The following is an 18,366-nucleotide window of genomic DNA, read 5'->3' on the forward strand; positions in this document are numbered from 1 at the left end:
TTAGGAAAAGTAAAAGGTAGTTAACTCGAGGAGTGATAAAAGATTCTAAGGGTACAGAAGTAGTAAGCATATAAAGCATCTGTTCCCTCTGGGGCTGAAGGGTAGTGAATAAGGACAGAACTCAGCTGAGGGCCTCCCACCTGCAGGGCTGAGATGGAGGTCTGCCCAGTGGTGAGGAGACATGGTGGAAGGCAGGGTCTGTGGGAGTAGCCTCCTGGGTGACAGTGAAATTTGTAGGAGTGTGGCCCAGAGCTAATGTACAGGAACCCTCTGCTAGCTGGTCAGAACAATTGGCTGGAGGGTGTGGGCTTGAGCTGGGCCATAAGAGGGGCCTGCCAGTTATGGGAAAATCTAGTGAGGCGGGTCTGGTCTGGGAGGGCCACTGAAGGGGGCATCCTCAAGCCACTGGCCTGCCGGCTGCTGAGCTAAAATGCCACACTGGCTCTGGTAATGGGGCCTCCTTGCTCTTCTGTGGCCTCAGTGTCCCTCCAGAGTCCCCTAATAACAAACCATCTGATAAAGGAGAAATGACAGGCTGCAGCCCCAGGATCACAGTGCAGGGTGGAGAAGGGTGGATTTGGAGTCTGGAGGCCATAGTTCTGAGCAGCACACACCCACTGCCCTCCTGTGAGCCAAGCCTTTGCTCTAATTCCGGTCCTCCCGTTTCTTGCATCTAAGCTCCTGCGGTCCTCAGTGTGATCCTGTTGTGGCAAGTCATTCTCTGTGCACGAATGGCTCTGTCACATCTTCCCATGTGCTGGAGGGCACGGGACTGGCCTGCTGTAAGTCCCAGTGAACACACAGTGGTTGATGCCTTTCCTGGGTAGGGAGGGGAAAGTGGGATGTGGCTTCACCCCACCTTCTAGTCCTCTGCTTCCATGTGGCCTTGACCCCAGAGCAGCTTTGATGTAGGGGCTGAGCCTACCTCCTTGGGGGAGAGGGTGGCCGGGTGCCGGGGCAGCCTAGCCGGGGGTGTCTGGTTGGATGTGGGCTCCAGCCGTACTGTATCTTAGGACTAGTGGATTGTGGATGCCTATGTGTTGCGTCTTATTCTGCCAGTGATTTGGATCTCTCTTCTTCTGGGTTGGAATTTGGGGAATGATTGTTCACACTAGCCTGGGCCTTAGTACCATGAAGAAATGCCCAGTTCCATGTTTGACCACAGTTTGCCCTCTTTCTCACTTCCTCAAAACCAGGGCTTGAGCATGGCCTTGGCCAGCCATAGCATTGATTTACTGCCCATGTGCCACTGGCCAGCTGAGTCCCCAGTTCCAAATTCTTTTTTTTTTTTAATTTTTTTAAATGTTTTTATTTATTTTTGAGACAGAGAGAGAGCATGAGCAGGGGAGGGGCAGAGAGAGAGGGAGACACAGAATCGGAAGCAGGCTCCAGGCTCCGAGCTGTCAGCACAGAGCCCGATGCGGGGCTTGAACTCACCAGCTGTGAGATCATGACCTGAGCTGAAGTCGGACGCTCAACCGACTGAGCCACCCAGGCGCCCCCAGTTCCAAATTCTTAAAGAGAATCCACCCCATTCCCACGATCCTTTGATCCATCTAAAAGCTTTCTCTCCTCTTAATCCTTAGGGTTAATTTCCTTTTTCCTGTGCCCTCCCAGCAGGGTAAAAAAGACTCTGTGGCCCAGCTTGGACCAGGTGTCCACATCAAGGCTGGGCTATACTACACAGGCTATACTCAGTGTAGGGGGATTGATGGAGTCATGTGTATATAGGGTTCCCCAAGGGTTCATTGGGGTGGGAGGTAGAGGTGTCCAGTGGAGCCAGTAGTGGGTGCCCACAAGGGTCTCGGCACAGCCCCACAGTGCCTGGAGTCTGGGGCATCTGTTGTGCTATGGTGGAACAGGGCAGATGGGCTCCTGGGCTGCTAGGACAAGGGTGTTCTCTTCTTAATTTCTAAAGTAACAGTTTTATGTACGATGCCCTTGGCAACTAACTATATAGGATCTTTAACTGTTTGTTCCATCATTGTTGCCAAAAGTTATTTAACTCCTCAGGTGGTTTATTGCCTCCAATATGTGCTTAATTATGTCGGCATTTTCCATAACACTCAAGAGAGTATAAATCCGTGTAGATGTTTACTCCCTCTTGGTTGATTGCATGGGTGGAAGAGGTTCCCACAGGGCACTGGGCTCCCTTACCTTCTGTGTGTGCCCACAGCCCCATCCTGCCTCAGAAGCTGTAGCTCCAGGAAGACAGGACCTCACAGTTCCAGGACCTTCAGCTGAGCTGGGGTGATGACTGGGGACACATAGCCCAGTGTGTCCCCAACGGGGGCCAACCCCCAGCTCTGGAAGGACAGCAGGCATCAGGCTGAAGGCTGCCCTGTCCTAGGAGACCTATCCAGCTGCCTGATGCTTCCCAGTAAAACTTTTCTTCCAGTTAAGAGGAGACCCCTGCTAGGGTTGCCTGGGTGGCTGAGTCTGTTACATGTCTGACTCTTGGTTTCTGCCCAGGTCATGATCTCATGGTTTGTGAGATTGGGCCCCACGTTGGGCTCTGTGCTGACAGCATGGAGCCTGCTTATGATTTTCTTTCTCCCTCTCTTCTCTGCCCCTCCCCTCCCATGCTCACTCTCTCTCTCTCTCAAAATAAAAAAAACTTAAGAAAAAAAGGAGACCCCTGCTAAAGTTTGTTGAGTTAAAAGAGCCCTAGGTTTAGCGTGTTTTCTAGACTTTCCTTTGACATTAGCTACATTAGCTATTTCTGTATAAGCACAACATCTGAGTTTCTTATTTCTATCATTTATTTATTGTTTATTTATTTCTTAATATTTTTTTAAAGTTTATTTTCGAGAGCAAGAGACAGTGTGAGCAGGGGAGGGGCGGAGAGAGAGGGAGACACAGAAACAGAAGCAGGCTGCAGGTTCTGAGCTGTCAGCACGGAGCCTGATGTGGGCTTGCAAGATCATGACCTGAGCCGAAGTTGCACGCTTAACTGACTGAGCCACCCAGGTGCCCCAAAGTTTATTTTTTTATTTTTTATTTTTTTTATTTTTTTTTAAATTTAAAAAAAAATTTTTTTTTTCAACGTTTATTTATTTTTGGGACAGAGAGAGACAGAGCATGAACGGGGGAGGGCCAGAGAGAGAGGGAGACACAGAATCGGAAACAGGCTCCAGGCTCTGAGCCATCAGCCCAGAGCCTGATGCAGGGCTCGAACTCATGGACCGCGAGATCGTGACCTGGCTGAAGTCGGATGCTTAACCGACTGCGCCACCCAGGCGCCCCCCAAAGTTTATTTTTGAGAAAGAGAGAGAGCGAGAGAAAGAGCAAGCACCCGAAAGTGGAGGAGGGGCAGAGAGAGAGAGAGAGAGAATCTCAAGTAAGCTCCACACTCTCAGCGTAGAGCCCAACTCAGGGCTCAATCTCACGAGATCATAACCTGAGCCAAAATCAAGAGTCAGATGTTTAACCGGCTGAACTACTCAGGCACCCCTGAGTTTCTTATTTTTAAATATACCAATACCTGACTCCCTGAGCTGCCGTAAGGATTAAAAGAAAGAATGCGTATGAGCATGTTTTAGAAATTGTAGACCTCCAAACAGATAGTATTATTGGTATGTCTGAGGGTTGGGTGGCAAACACATCAACTCAGTGTACCCACAAATGAATCATCAGTAGATTAGATTTGCTTAAAAGCCTTGAACAACTGCTCTGGTTCCTGGGCCAGGTAAGTTTTGATGGAGAAAAGACCAGAAGCATGGGCACATCGGGCCCTATGAAGAGGCCAGCCTCACTCAGTATGAGGTCAGAATTGCTGGCCCTAGGTACTGAGACCGAAGGAGAGCATTGAGGCAGAAGGTGAATGAAGGGTGTGTGTGTGTGTGTGTGTGTGTGTGTGTGTGTACGTACTCTCGGAGCGCATCAGGCTCTTCAACCAGTGGGGGCAGGAAAGGGAAAGAATGTCCAGTGGGCAGTGTGCACTCACACCTCTCTGTTCCTGGCCCATCTCCCTGCAGGTGCACCTCCGTTCTGCCAGGCGTCTCTGTGAGCTCTGCTGTGCCAACCGGGGCACTTTCATCAAGGTGGGCCAGCACCTGGGCGCTCTGGACTACCTGCTGCCTGAGGAGTATACCAGCACGCTGAAGGTGTTGCACAGCCAGGCTCCACAGAGCAGCATGCAAGAGGTCCGCCGGGTCATCCGTGAGGACCTGGGCAAAGAGGTAGCTGCCCGTGCCGGGAGCGATGGGGGCTGGGATGGGATGCTTCTAAGGCCCTGGCAGAGCTGTCCCTGTTGGCTGCTGGGGCTTCACCCCTGGAATGGAAACATATTTCGTGGCAACTTTCAGCAGTGAAATCGAAGGGGTGAGAAGGAACCTCAGTGGCCCTCAGTGAAAAAGGTGGTTGAACCGTATGAAATAGTTGATGTGTGATTGTTTTTGCCCTGCAGTGTAATGGGATTCATATGGTTCAACCTAATCATATCTATCAGTTATGGAGGGTTTACTGTGTGTGGATGGCAGTGCTGTGTTCCCTGCATTATCTCACCTGATCCTCACAGCAGTGTTAGGTACCTACCTGTCATTAACCCCATTTTGCAGATGAGGGATAAAAGCTTGGGTGGTGGAGATTAAGTGGAGGGTAAACCCGATTTAGGGCTAGAGTCAGGAGCAAGCCCACAGGCCAGGAGGAGAAAGGTTAGGATGGAGATACCCCAGGCAGAGGGGACCAGATTGGCATGGCACAGGCCTGTGGATGGCTTTGCTTCTTGCCAAGGCTGTTGGCCTCCTGCTTCCTATAGCACGAGATTCACCCCCCAATTAAAACTAAATAAATCACTGTAATAACAGTGTGAAGTGCATCATTGCTGGCATGTGGCAGCTCGTGGGGGTGGATGCAAGGGAGGGAAGGCAGCAGATTAACCCTTCTAGGCCGGCTTGTCTGTGGAGGGCTGGAGTGGGAAGCAAGAGCGGGTCAGTGGCCCCCTGTAAGCCAGGGTAGAGCGAGACGAGAAGTTTGGGGTGTCAGCAGTCACAATGGGCCCACCCAGCTGGCCAAAGGATGTATGGGGTTAAAAGATTTTGTCTGCATCTTCAGGGCCTCTTCTCTAGGCCTCCCTGGCCATGTGGTCCTGAGCATGGTGGCCTGCGGCTCCTGCCCCACAGGTTGTCTTGAGCCCTCTGAATAGGGCAGGCTAATGTCAAGGTCACGGTTCTGAGGGGGCGTCCTTCACAGCTGGGAAGCTCGGCAACCTCTGCTTTCTTACCCCGGCCCCCACAGACGCACAATTGAAGTCTTTCCTCCCCCTCTTCCTCCTCCTCCTCCCTCCTGGGAAGATGGCATTTGTTCTCTGGTGACACACTTTCTCATTCTGTGGGTGGAGGGAGGGGAAAGGGGCTATGTGGGAACAGGGTAGGTGGGTGTGGGGGTGTGAGGGCGGGGAAAGTCACTCACTTTGCACTTCCCTCCTCCTCCTGCCTCTTCCACGACACTTCTTGGGGAGCAGCTCTCCCCACCAGGAAGATATCCGAGTGGACCCCACCGATTGTGGGCTCTACAGCTGCCCTGGGACCTCAGTAGAAAGCTTTGTTTTGTCCCCAGTTTCAAGAACGTGGTTCAAGGAAGCCAAGTCTGTCCTGTATCCCCATCTGCTATCTGGGTTCGAGTTCTTGGATGGGCTCCGAAGACACCTGGAGCTCAAAGACTACATAGCTGCCCCTAAATCTCAGACCGAAGTGCAGGGGGATGGCCAGAGTGTTCTGGCTGTGCTGGTTCATTGTATCTACCCTTCCCATCAACAGAGGCCTTACAGGGTCACTAGTGTCCTTACACCAGTCCCTGCCCTCTCCCAGGCAGATGGGGCTGGTCCTGAGGGGTCCCCCAGCAAGGTGTGGGAGATGAGCATGAACTTGCAGTTCTTCTGGACCCTGTGATTTACATGTGATTCTGGAGCAGTGCATAATCTCTGCACTGCAGCCGGTGCCATCAGTGTGGAGGGGAGAGCGAATAAAGGGGCACTGTCCTGGCATAGGGATGTGTGGGGTGGGGATGGGACCACAGAGCTAAGGGAGGGGCGTGTGAGTGACAGGATGAGGCCTTGGATCTTCTCATTACCAGACCAGTGCTTTGTCTTCTACAACAGAGCTTCTGTCTGGCAGAAATCTTTCAGAAATGTTTTTTGTGTCTGTGTCTTAGAAGTTTCTCAGCTAGTATTACCAGAAAGAAACTTGCTTTTTTCCCTTTTATTTTGAATGTTAGGCCTAAGTCCTGAAGGACACGTTCTGGGAAGCAGTTGGAAGCCTGAACTCTAGGAGGTGGCATCATTTCTGGTGTCTCCAAAGTCACCTGGGTCTGGAGTGGGTTGGGAATGGTCTCAACCTTGGTCTTCTAACTGCCCTTGGGACTGTAGGACTAGGTGCAGTGCTGACGTTGGCCAGCAGATGGCGCCGGAGCTTGAGCGTCAGGGAAAGGTACTGAAGGCTTGGCCCTTTTCAGCAGAGGGGAACCCTGACAGGTGGCTGAGACTTGGGTTCCTTATTCTCCTGGGCATGATTCATGCAGAGGAAGGAGCCCAGGCTGACACCTTTGCACTCTGAACAAGCTGTTGACTTCTCTGGTCCCCAGGAGTTCTTTCCTTCCTGCTGAAGGACCTGGCAGGGTTCTGACCACCAACCCATCCTTCCACATTTCTCTTCTGGGCTAGGACTCCTCAGATGCCCCCTGCAGTCACTAACAGCCTGCAGTTCTGTGTTTAGACACCTTTTCCTTCATTTTCCCTTCCTTCTCTCTCTCTTTGTTGCCCAAACAGCTGGTATTTAGTGAAGAAAGCACAGTTCTAGAAACTTTGGATGCAGCTAGGTTCTTTCCTAGCTCTAAAATTCTATGAGAGACTGAAGGAAATGAGGTCAGCTGCCAGAGTGATGCACAGAAATACCTTTGTTAGGGGCACCGCTTGTACTGGTGTTGGGGGATTGGGGTCTGGCTTGTGCACTCTGACACTGTTTCATTTCATTAGTCTTTTACCCCTGAGCTCCACATGGTAGGGATCTAGACTCGTTCTTGTTTTATAATTTCCCATAGTACCTGGGGAGAAAGGCTGTCATAGGAGATCGGCATTCTTGATGGACCATCTGACCAGAGTGGCCACTGGAACGTGGAAGAGAACCGCTGTGTATCAGGTGGGGGAATGCATACCTCATTGTTTCTTATGAACCTACAGGAACAGGTGGAGGGTGATGTTCTTGTCTTGCTTTGCTCAAGGTGTAAGCAAAAGTTCAGGGAAGAGATAAAATAGCTCTTCCCCCAGGAACCCTCATCATTTATCAAGCTTGGTTGGGGTGCAGAGAGAAGGTGCTCCTGGCATGAGGGCCCGCAGAAGCAGAAGTGGAAGCAGGGAGGTGAGGCAGGAGACCGTCTGGCCTGTGTGAGGGGCTCCTGGTGGTGGGGGTGCTGAGTGGGGGCAGTGCAGAGACTGGACAGAGACTGCAGCAGGGGCTTCCATGGAGGTCTTAGGGCTGGGGGAGGGGATGATGGGCATGGATGGTGAGTAGCAAAGCCTGGGATGACCCCTGTCATTACTGCATGCCTGCATGTGGGATCTCTGCTGGTGCATGGAGAACTGTGTGAGCAGCAGTAAAAGGCACCCCCTCCGGGCATCCCTTCCTTCAGGTGGCAGCTCTTCCAGGGCTGGATTTCATTCTTCTGTTAGTCAATCTTCACCAGAGAAACAGAGCCAAGAGGGTGTGTGTGTGTGTGTGTGTGTGTGTGTGTGTGTGTGTGTGTGTAAGTAAAGAGAGATTGATTAGTTGGAAGGAATTGGCTTATGCGATTTGGAGGCTGGCACGTCCTGCATCTTTGGAGGGGGTGTCCATCTGGAGACCCAAGAAGAACTGATATTGCAGTTTGAGTCCAAAGGCCATCTGCTGGCAGAACTTTTGGTGCTCCAGGCAGTCAGTCTTATGCTATTCAGGCCTTCAGCTGATTAGACGAGGCCCACCCACATTAGGGAGGGCAGTCTGCTTTGTTCAAAGTCTACTAATTTAAATGTGAATCTCATTCAAAAGCATCCTTATGAAAATATTAGAATAAAGTTTGCCCAAATGTCTGGGCACCATGGCTCAGCCAAGTTGACACACAAAATTAACCCCCCTGGTTCCCACGTGGCCCTTAGTCAGGACCAAACATTTCTACCCTTGGTCTTGCCTTCATATGACAGTTAAGCTTCCTATTGAGTCTTGAAGGTGGGCTGGAGCTAAACTGCTTGCTGGTTTATTGGCTGTGTGACCTTGGACATGTTACTTATCTTCTCTGTCTCTTATTTTCCTCATTTGTAAAATGGGGAAGTACATGCCTGTGGGGATTACATGAATTAATGGATGTGGAGCATGTAGAGCATGCCCGGCAGAGAGCAAATGGCCAGCAAATATTAGCGATGATTTCTGTGTTATGCTGGATGCTTTATATGTGTGAGAACCGAGATTCTGAGAGATTAAATGGCAGTGTTGGGTCTTTAACCAGGTTTTCTGATACTGGTACAGTTCTCTGTCCCAGATACTATTTTGCTAGTAGAATCCTCCTTTCTCTTCCACGATCAACACCTGGTGTTCCACCTGTTGGTCAGCGCCTTCCCTTCCACTGTTAGAAATGTCCCTAGGGGCGCCTGGGTGGCGCAGTCGGTTAAGCGTCCGACTTCAGCCAGGTCACGATCTCGTGGTCCGTGAGTTCGAGCCCCGCGTCGGGCTCTGGGCTGATGGCTCAGAGCCTGGAGCCTGTTTCCAATTCTGTGTCTCCCTCTCTCTCTGCCCCTCCCCTGTTCATGCTTTGTCTCTCTCTGTCCCCAAAATAAATAAAGAACGTTGAAAAAAAATTTTAATAAAAAAGAAATGTCCCACAGGCTGCCTTGGGAGCCTGTCTCCTGGGCTTCTTGAGCACTGCCCCGTGACCCCCAATCTGGGGGCTGCTGGCAGCTCAGCCAGGCAGTTTCAACCGTTGCAGTGTCCTGAGGCCATCAGTAGCATCTACGTTGTGCTCTTGGTCCCTAAAGGTGACACAATGGGCGTGGGAACAGCCACAGGTGCCCAGGGTCAGGAGTTGGTGGCTGTGCTGTGCTCCTCCTTGCAGGATGGCAGCTGGCTCTGCTTCTCTTGTCCTGGAGGAGCTGGGTGTGGGCAGATGCAGGGACAAACACGCCCTAGGTTGGACTGGGGCGAGGGACATGGGCAGAGGGGCCAGAGGAGCCGATTCTACCTGGGGTACCTGTGGCTGGCAGAAAACTCCCCCCCCCCCCCCCCCCCCCCCCCGCCGGTGACACATGCCTCCATGTCATATTCCTTGCTGCCTTCTTTCCAGCGCTGATCCACCTTCTCCCTGTCCTCTTACTTGCAAATATTTACTGAGCACACCTCTGGGCCACGTGCTGTGTCAGCCCCCGGGCGTCCCCGCTCTCTGCAGCTCTCGCCGCTGTTCTTGCACGTTGCCAAAGATCCGCCTGAGGCCAGCTCACCCTGATTCACCACCCCTGGCTGCTCCACTGGCCTGGAGCTGAGGGCCACCTTGAGGGCTTCAGCTGTCTCTTGGCCCTCAGCACAACCTTTGTTTGTTCCGGCGTCTGGTTTCTTTGTCTCCCCAGACGATCCCCGAGACGGCTGCCGTGTGAGCATTCTGGGAGTGGAACAGAAGGAGCTGGTGGCCACAAAGCTGCGTGTGGGGAGGACTGGGGGGCGAGGGGGAGAGAGTCACCTCCTCCAGACTTCCCAGCAGCTCTCAATAAAAAATACATTTATATTGAAAACATAATGAAGAATAAAAAAAACATTTTCCCCCCAATAATGCTGAACATCAAAAGGAGATTTTTATCAATTATGAGAGAGAGATTTTGGCCATAAAATGGTAATTTAACGAGTAGGAGATGGATGGCGGGAAGCATTAGTGTCAGCCGGGACGGATGGTGTGCCATTAGTCACTGAGGGAGAGACCGAGGTGGCTGCCGTGGCGGTGGCTCCTCTTCCCCAGGCCTCCTGGCCCCAGCCGCCTCGCTGAGTGCTGCCCTACCTCAGCCCCGAGAGGCTCCTCCCTGGGGCCCCGCTCCATCTCCCAGGCACCTTCGGCCCATTGTTGGACAGCTTCTGCATGGCCCTTCCACAACCAGTGGAACAGAGCCCCCAGAGAGCAGGTCAGGAGCTGCTCCCCCCTTTCTTTCCAGCCTCATGGCCTGCTCCCGTCTTCACATGGCTACGCCCTGGCCACACGCTGTGGGGGTTCACTCCTTGCACTCCGGGTCTGTCCTCTCTCATCCCCTTCTTAAGTCCCCAGGCTCTTTCTCATCCTCTGAGCTCGGGGTCTGACAACAACAACATACACATGCACACACACCCTGAGTGCTTGCCAGGGGCAGGCACTGCCTCAGAAATTCCACACACATCAATTTACTTCTCACTAAGACCCTCTGAGAGAGGTACTGTTATCACTTATTTTACAGATGGGAAACTGAGGTAGTGTTTCCAGTGAAATTGTACCTTGGCCTCCTCACATACCCCCTGAGTACTTTCCATCCCCTGTCACAGCTCTTGTGCAGTTATTTGTTGCATTCAGGTGGGCTGCTTTCCCATCTTGAACCTCCCATGGGGCCTAGTGTGGACTCTGCACATAGTAGGTGTTAGTAAGTGTGGTTGAGTTGAATTGCAGAACTACTTGGAGTGCCCCTGTCCCCTTGCAGCCTTCGGCGGCTTCCTCAGCTAGGTTGGACTGTGAATCCAGAGCACTTGACTTGTGTCTGGTCATTTCAGTGCTGGGTTTATGTTCTTGGGGTGGGTGGTCTCCTCCCACTCATCCTGGGGTCCTCTCAGAGCACTGTCCAGTGCCTGGCACAGCAAAGGTGCTCAGTAATGGGTTGTTACCTGCACTGAGACACTCTGACGCGGGATGTCATGGCATGGCGTTATGGGTCCTAGAGTCCTCAGGGTGGTCAGCTCTGCTCCTGCCTCGGTCTCACTTTCATACCCCCTGGGACGTACCCATGGGAGCCTGTGGAGGGCTGTGTGAGGGCGTGTCTAGGGCTATCTAAACTACGGGGTGAGGGCAAGGGCAGGGTCTGGCTTCCGGAAGGAACAAAAGGGTCATTTCTGAGGCAGTATGGCCTCATAGTTAATAAAATAGGCTTTGGAGGCAGGGGGCCTTCCAAAATCCTAAATGCTACCAGACTTTAACTGTGTCATTAGTTCTTTCTGAGTCTAGTTCCCTTGTCTGTAAACTGGGATGAGAGAACCTGCTCACTAATAGGGTCACGACAGGGCTTGAGAACTATAGCCCATCTGGGGGGTGGGGCCTGGTGCACAGTAAATCCTGCAGCTGTTAGCTCTGGTTGTCACCTGCAGAGCAGTTGTGAGGACAAAATGAAGCAGGGAGACTGGGACCCCCAGATTATATCCAGCACCCCACTGGGGTGGACAAACACTGACTCTTGTTGTTTGGCCTTCATTGTTCAATGGCAAAGCGCCTTAGATGAAGGTTACCCAAGGGAGTAACTAACTCCCGGGTTGTAACGGTTTAGAAGTCACCTCATCCAACCCTCGTGTTTCAATGGTGAGGAAACAGGGGCTCAGAGCAGGAAGTCACTGGCCCAGAGTGGCACAACTGGGTGGCGGGAGAAGCGAGACTTGAACCCAGGCCTCCTGACTCCTGATCCAGTGCTCGTCCTCCTGGACTGTTCGTTCTGTTCAGGGCTGGGAGCTTCCTGTCTGGAAGTGAGACGGCCAGCTCTCAGAGATGAGGCTGGTCTTGCTGGCAAAGAAACGTGGAGGGGCTCAAGTGGCTTTCACCTCCTTGGGACCTTGGAGTCTCCTGTGGACTTTAGGAAGCTCTGTTTTCATAAGTTGATCCATCATAGTCAGAGGATTCTAGGGTATTCTTTGTATCCTTCAGCCAGCCTTCCCGCTTGACGGTGGCTGGGATGGTCATATCCGCGTACTCACTGTTCCCCTTCAATCTGCAGACCATGCTTGTGGCACGTCCCCCTCTTTGGGGTCTAACCTGCAGGGTGGTGCCCAGACCCAGACCCTCCGCTTAGCTGCTGTGTTGGGCTGTTTGCTGGAGAAACTGCCTCAGCTTATGGTGGCCCCATTCACAGACTCGGGAAGGTTGGGGCCCACCACTGACTGCTTTGCTCGCTCAGAAAATACAGACTTGTTGAGCAGCTGATAGGTACTTACCTCTCTGCCAATGCTGTGGGGGATCTAGAATATGTCAAAGCCACGTTCCACCCTCCCTCTCTCCCAAAGCTGGGCAGACAGAACAATTCACAGAGGAAGTAATTAGAGAACAATTAAGCACTCAGCTGTGGGGCTGATGCAGGGAAAGTTCAGGGGGAAGTTCAGAAGAGGGTTCTTGGGGGAGGTGGCCCTCGGAGGATGAGTGAGATTGGCAGAGGGAAAGGATGGGTCCATTCAAGGGTGGTGAGTTCTGAGCACAGCTCCGGGTGCCCAAGCATAGAGAGCAGCAGGGCGGGATGGCAGGCCCTTTGGGTGGGGTGTGTTAGATTACGAGGGCTGCTGTAACAGAGCACCGCAGACTGCTGGCTTAAACAACAGGAATCCATAGTCTCAGTTCTGCTGGGCAGGAGTCTGAGACCCAGGTGTTGGCGGGGTTGGCTCAATCTGAGGCTGCGAGGGGCAGTCTGTTCCAGGCCTTTCCTCCAGCCTCTGGTGGTTTGCTGGCTATCTTTGTCATTCTTTGCTTGGAGAAGTACCACCCTGATCTCTGCCTTTATGCTCGCCTAGTGTTCTTCCTGTGTGTGCGTGTCTGTTTCTGTGTCCAAATTGCCCCCCTTCATAAGGACACAGTCATATTGGATTAGGAACCTCCCCCCCCCACACCAATGCCAGTGTGACCTCATATTAACTAATTACATCTGTGATGACAGTATATCCGAATAAGGTCACATTCTGGAGGTTAACTCCTGGAGGTGATGGCTTCATCATATGAATAGTTGGAGGCCGCAGATCAAGCTGTCATAGATGGAGGCATTAGAGCTTTTGTGGTCACGAGGATCAGAACCCCAACTTGAACGAGCCGAGGCAAGAGGGCAGACTTAGTGTGTCCTGTACCCATGCTTTAGGAAGGGACAGGGTTGAGTGGGGCTTTTGGGGTGCTCTTCCACTCCTCTCTGTCTCTCGTGTTCTCATGTTCATCCTGCTGGTCAACTTCGCTCACAGTTGGTTTCCTCCATGACTCGCTTGCTGCCTTTGGCGTCTCTCAACCTCACCTCTTCCTAGGTTTGCCCCTAGCAGGGACTCCCCACTCCACAACCCCAGTTTCCTTTTATGAAATTCTGGATCAGGACTCTGCCTAAGTGTTGTACTGGGTTACCTCGCTTCCCCCACTCCTGGACCCCATTGCTGTTCTACCTAGAGCCTGAGAATGTGAAATGAGGTGTTGGCAGCTGTCATTCAGTAACTTAAGGAGTTTATACTGGATTGGGGTGGGTCCTAAAGCCAACAACTGGTGTCCTTTCAAGGAGGCCATGTGACAGTGGCAGTAGAGATTTGAGTGGTGGCTGCAAACTCAAGGAACAGTGAAGATTGCTGGAAATTAGGAAGAGCAAGGAAGGCTTCTCCCTGGGGCCCTCAGAGGGAATGCAGTCCTGCCAGCACCCTGATTTCAGACTCCTAACCCCCAGAACTGTGACACAGTACATTTCTGTTGTTTTAAGCCACCCCATCTGTGGTGATTTGTTATGGTAGCCTTGAGAAACAAATACAGATGTCCATTCTCTGACCAAATCACTGAGGTTAGAGGAGGTGGGGTCCACGAGAAGATGCCATCCCTCTCATTTAAACCCCAAGGTGACCGGTGGGGTGGGGTGGGAAGCAGCAAGGCAGAACATGGCGTAAAAGATGTTCATGTCCATGGATGATAATGATGTTAGAGTTTCTGTTTGTGTGGTACGTGCCGTGTAGCACACATTGCCTGGATGTTTTACAGATATTGTTTCTAACCCTGCAAGGTTAGAAACCCTGTTTCTAATTCTGCAAGGTTGGTAGATTTGGCCATTCCAGTTTTCCAAATGAGGAAGCAGAAGCCCTGACAGGTTAAGTAACAGCCACAGTCTCATAGCTTAAAAGAGATGGAACCAGGTTTTGAACTGTGTTGGCTCACAGTTGGCCACCCCACTGTGTTGGCCCACCCCTCTTGCTATGCATCTGCTACCCCCGGGGAGGGCCTGGTTTCTGGGGGGCAACAGAGTGCGTGCGGGTGTTGGATCTTGATGTGCAGGCTTTGGGGAGTCACCGCAGGCCCCAGGTCTTAGAACCTGTGTTAAGTCATATCAACTAATAGTTTCCATGTGCATGTGCATGAGTGTGCAGGCCTCCACGGCTGATTTTGGGCAGAGTCAGCCAATTGTGCAGGATGGCTTGAGGGGTGCAAGGCAGGAGCTGTGCATGGAGGCCTTTTTCTTCTTCCACATCTGGTAAAGGTGAACTCTCCCTTTTGTGAGGCTATGTTAGTTGTCTCCCAGAGCTGGGGCATGGCCACTTTTTCTCCCCTTGCCATCTCCTGGAAGCTCAGTGTGAGCGTCCCAGGCTGGGCCGTGGGTCAGGAGGCCACAAGCCAGAGAATCGTTGCCACAGCCACTGCTCTTGAAGGAGCTTCCCTGACAGATGACCCTATGCCTTCTGGGTCTGCCAGACGGACCGCAGGGCCCTCATCTTCTCCTTGAATAGAACTTGTGGCCTTCCTTTCCTCTCCAGGGAGGGGGAGTGGGTCTCCTCTTGCAGGCTGTTCGGGGCTAAGGTTGGCAGTATGGGCAGGATGGATGTGATTGCTGTGGTTCTGCTGCCTTGTCCTTACGTCCAAGTGAACCAGAGGATTGTCTTTACTGCTGATGGCCGGGGCAGAAGCAGTGATTTGAAACCCCAGGTCCTGCACTGCCTTAGAAGGCACATAATCATCAACTTCAACTGGGTTCCCATCCTGATTGGGCACTCCCAGAAGATGACTCCGAGGAAAGGATTCTGGTGGAAGTGGTTTTGTGGGAAGGTCAGGTGCAGCCAGTAGGGAAGTAGGAACATGGTTCAGGGAAAAGAAGGCAGCCAGTGACTGTGTGCCCTTAAACTAGCTGTGGGGACACTGGGAAATAGTGGCAAACATTCACCTTAAGATTATCCCACCCCTCAGTTGACTGAGTGTCTGACTCTTGATTTCAGCTCAGGTTGTGATCCCGGGGTCGTGGGATCAAGCCTTACATCAGGCTCCTTGCTGAGTGTGGAGCCTGCTTGGGGTTCTCTCTTTCTCTTTCCCTCTGCTCTTCTCTGCTGCTTGTGTGTACTCTTTCCTCCTCTCTATTTAAAATAAAAATAAATGAATAAAAATTAAAAAAAGTCATCCCACTCCAGGGCCAAGAGAGAAGGTTGGGTGTTTAGACCCCAGCATCCTAACTTCATAGTGATGGTTGCTCCTGAGGGCCGTTAATTCCTGCAGCTATGGAGAAAGAGCCCTCTCTGACTCAGATGCAAATACTGAAATTATAGCAGGGAGCAGGGGGAAGTTTGGGAAGGAATCGGCGGGCACTGCAGGTACTGTGCAGTGCCCTCTCCTATAATCCCCACAGTTGCCCTGCGAGAGTACTGTTATCTCCATTTTACTGACGAGTAAGCCGAGGCCAGAGAGGTTGAGTCACGTGTCTGAGGTTGCACAAAAGTCCGAGGCTGAGTCAGGAGCAAAACCAGGCCTGACTCCAGAACCCAAGGTCCTGACCCCTGCGTTCTGTTGCTCCTTATAAGGGGACCTGGGCCTCTCCCCAGGTTTTGTGTCCTAGCAGTTTATGATTTCTCCCAGAATTCCTGAGTGGGAGGTGGGACAGATGGATGGGGAGCCCCAGCAGGTCAAGGAACTGTTTATTTACTGTTTTCTCCTTCCCTAACATGTGTTTAGATGTTTCAAACACACAGTCTCATTTTAGTCCTCACGGAAGCTCAGCCAGTCAGGTATCCCTCTCCCCATTCTTCCCAGATGTAAAGAATAAGATTCAGACATACTAAGTGACTTACTCAGGATCACATAGCAGGACAGCAGCTCAGCTGGGAACAGAACCTGAGTGTCTCTGACTGGAGGGACATACGTGCTTCCGTTACACAGGCTGCTGCTACAGACGCCAAAGGGCCTGTGAGACCCAGCCTGCTTCTGAGGGCCACGCTGTTTCCCCTACCAGCACACTAGCCTGCCACCTTGCCTTCAGCCCCAGGCTGGCCCTGGTGCTGTGTTGCCTCACCAATCAGATGGCTGAGGAGGTGCTCTGAGAAACATGCAGTGAGGTTGTTCGGTCCTTCTCCTTCTCCTTTGGAAAAGGTGCTGCCCCTCTGTGCTTGCAGGTGGGGGGCCAGTGATGGGGGTGAGGAGTGGTCTGCTCTCCCTTGTACCTCCTGAGAGCCGGGCCCTTCTCTAGGGAGGACCCCTAATCTCCTCCTACTGCCCCGGGGCCCCACGCACTGTCTACCTGCCGCAGCTCCTTGGTGGCAGAGAGAAGCAAGCCATCCACGTCTGGCTGATTTATGTTCGTCGTTGAAACAATAATGTTTAATCTGGAAAGGGCTAATCAATTTTTTATGCTGATTATGAATAGGCCAGCTGTGCCTGCTTCTTTATTCATGGGGCTTCAGGAGCAAGCCGATGTCCTAGGTTAGGCTTCCTGGGTGGTTCTGCGTGGGGGGCCCTGCTTCAAGGAGAGCCCGTCAGTGGCCTTGCTTGTGACACTTTGGAGGTGGCTCCTTGTGTGTGAGGGCACCTCTGTGTGTCACTGGGAAGGGTCAGCTGACTCCAGGTGGACAGCCTGGTTGGAGCGTGTGTGTGGAAGGAGGCTGGTGTGGGCTGGGGCACAATCATGGGAGTGCAGCATGGGAAAGTAAGAGTTATAGGATCACAGAATCAGGGAAGTCGTCAGGGACCAAGTACCCCAACACCCCCCTCACTTGTAAAAGTGAGCAGTTTAGACCCAGAGAAGCTGAGCATCTTCCCTAAGGTCATAGGGCTGGTGGGTGGCAGAGGTGGGACGGGAACCCCAGTTTGCTCGCTCAGAGGGTAGAAATCTTTGCACGGAAGTACAGCTGAGGCGGGAGAGTCAGGAAGGTGCTGTGTAGCCGCTCTTGTTGAGTTACTGACTCATCACACAACTCTGACAGCTCAGGAGCTTAGGTACAGAATGCACTAGAGACATAGCTCAGCAGGAGGTCAGGATGAGATGAAAGTCACCTGAGGTTTGGGTTACCGCTTTTAGAAGTGTCCTTGGAATCCACAAATAGGGCCGCAGAGAGGGGTGAATTGGGGTCTTCTGGAGAAGGCAAAACCTGAGTAGGACTTGAGTGTTCTCAGAAGGAGAACAAACACAAAAGCCCGGAGAGGGGGCGCCTGGGTGGCGCAGTCGGTTAAGCGTCCGGCTTCAGCCAGGTCACGATCTCGCGGTCCGTGAGTTCGAGCCCTGCGTCGGGCTCTGGGCTGATGGCTCGGAGCCTGGAGCCTGTTTCCGATTCTGTGTCTCCCTCTCTCTCTGCCCCTCCCCCGTTCATGCTCTGTCTCTCTCTGTCCCAAAAATAAATAAATGTTGAAAAAAAAAAATTAAAAAAAAAAAAAAAAAGCCCGGAGAGGGCATTTTGGGCAGGTGGAGTGGCCTGAACTAAGGATGTCGTCTCTGGTGGGCATCACCTTGGGAGGTGCCTGAAGCCAGAGTGAGACCCGAGGGGCCTGTGGCTGGAAACGTGGGGCCCTGGGCTGGGTGAGGGCAGGTGCTCGGCTTGGACGGCTTGGTCGTCCCACAGTCGTGTGTTTGGACCCTCCGCAGCCTTCACCAGCCATTTGTTCGTTTATTGGCTCAGCCGATGTTTATTGAGCTTTTGTCGTGTGTGTGCTGGAGGTTGTATGGCTGAACAGGCTGTTGTCCTGGTGCTTAGGCTCTAGTTGTAGGGGAGCAGCGGATGTTAAACAAGCGATCACAAGAATAAAAACTTAATGACCCTTGTGATGAACGCCACGAGAGAAAAGCATAGGGTGCTCTGAATTTGGGGGTCTGGGGGAGGGGTCTTTCCAAGGACTCAGTGGCAATTAAGCTGAGACCAGGGATAATTAGGGGAAGGAGGGTAGGACAGAGAGAACAGAGAATGCAGAGGCCCTTGGGTAGGAAAGTGCATGGATCTGTGTGGGGACAGAAAAGGGGTGGTGGCGGCAGGGCAGAGAGACACCAAGAGATGTGGCTGGAGACGTGTGCCAGGCACTTTCAGGAGATCCGTGGTTGGTAGCCACTGAAGGGCTCTGTGCAGAGAGTGGCACGGTCCAGTCCTCAGTGGCTACTTGGGGACCAGGGGTGGAACTGGGAGAGAGTTACAAGGCACTGTGGTCATTTGGGCAAGAGTGACAGAGGAGGAG

The 18,366-nt window shown here is 52.4% G+C and overlaps 1 protein-coding gene across 6 annotated transcripts in view; it reads left to right on the plus strand.

Annotated features, from left to right (window-relative positions):
- Nucleotides 1-18,366, plus strand: part of ADCK1 (aarF domain containing kinase 1) — a 123,334-nt gene that overhangs the window by 50,512 nt on the left and 54,456 nt on the right. For 4 of the 6 annotated variants that reach the window (XM_006933032.3, XM_019833382.2, XM_003987889.4 and 1 more), the window contains exon 4: nt 3,978-4,181. The exons of the other annotated variants lie outside the window; for them this stretch is intronic. In XM_006933032.3, coding sequence (XP_006933094.1) covers nt 3,978-4,181 — 204 coding nt within the window. The remainder of the gene's footprint in view (nt 1-3,977; nt 4,182-18,366) is intronic. 6 annotated transcript variants of the gene reach the window in all.

Source organism: Felis catus, chromosome B3, assembly GCF_018350175.1.
Source record: "Felis catus isolate Fca126 chromosome B3, F.catus_Fca126_mat1.0, whole genome shotgun sequence".
NCBI lineage: Eukaryota > Metazoa > Chordata > Mammalia > Carnivora > Felidae > Felis > Felis catus.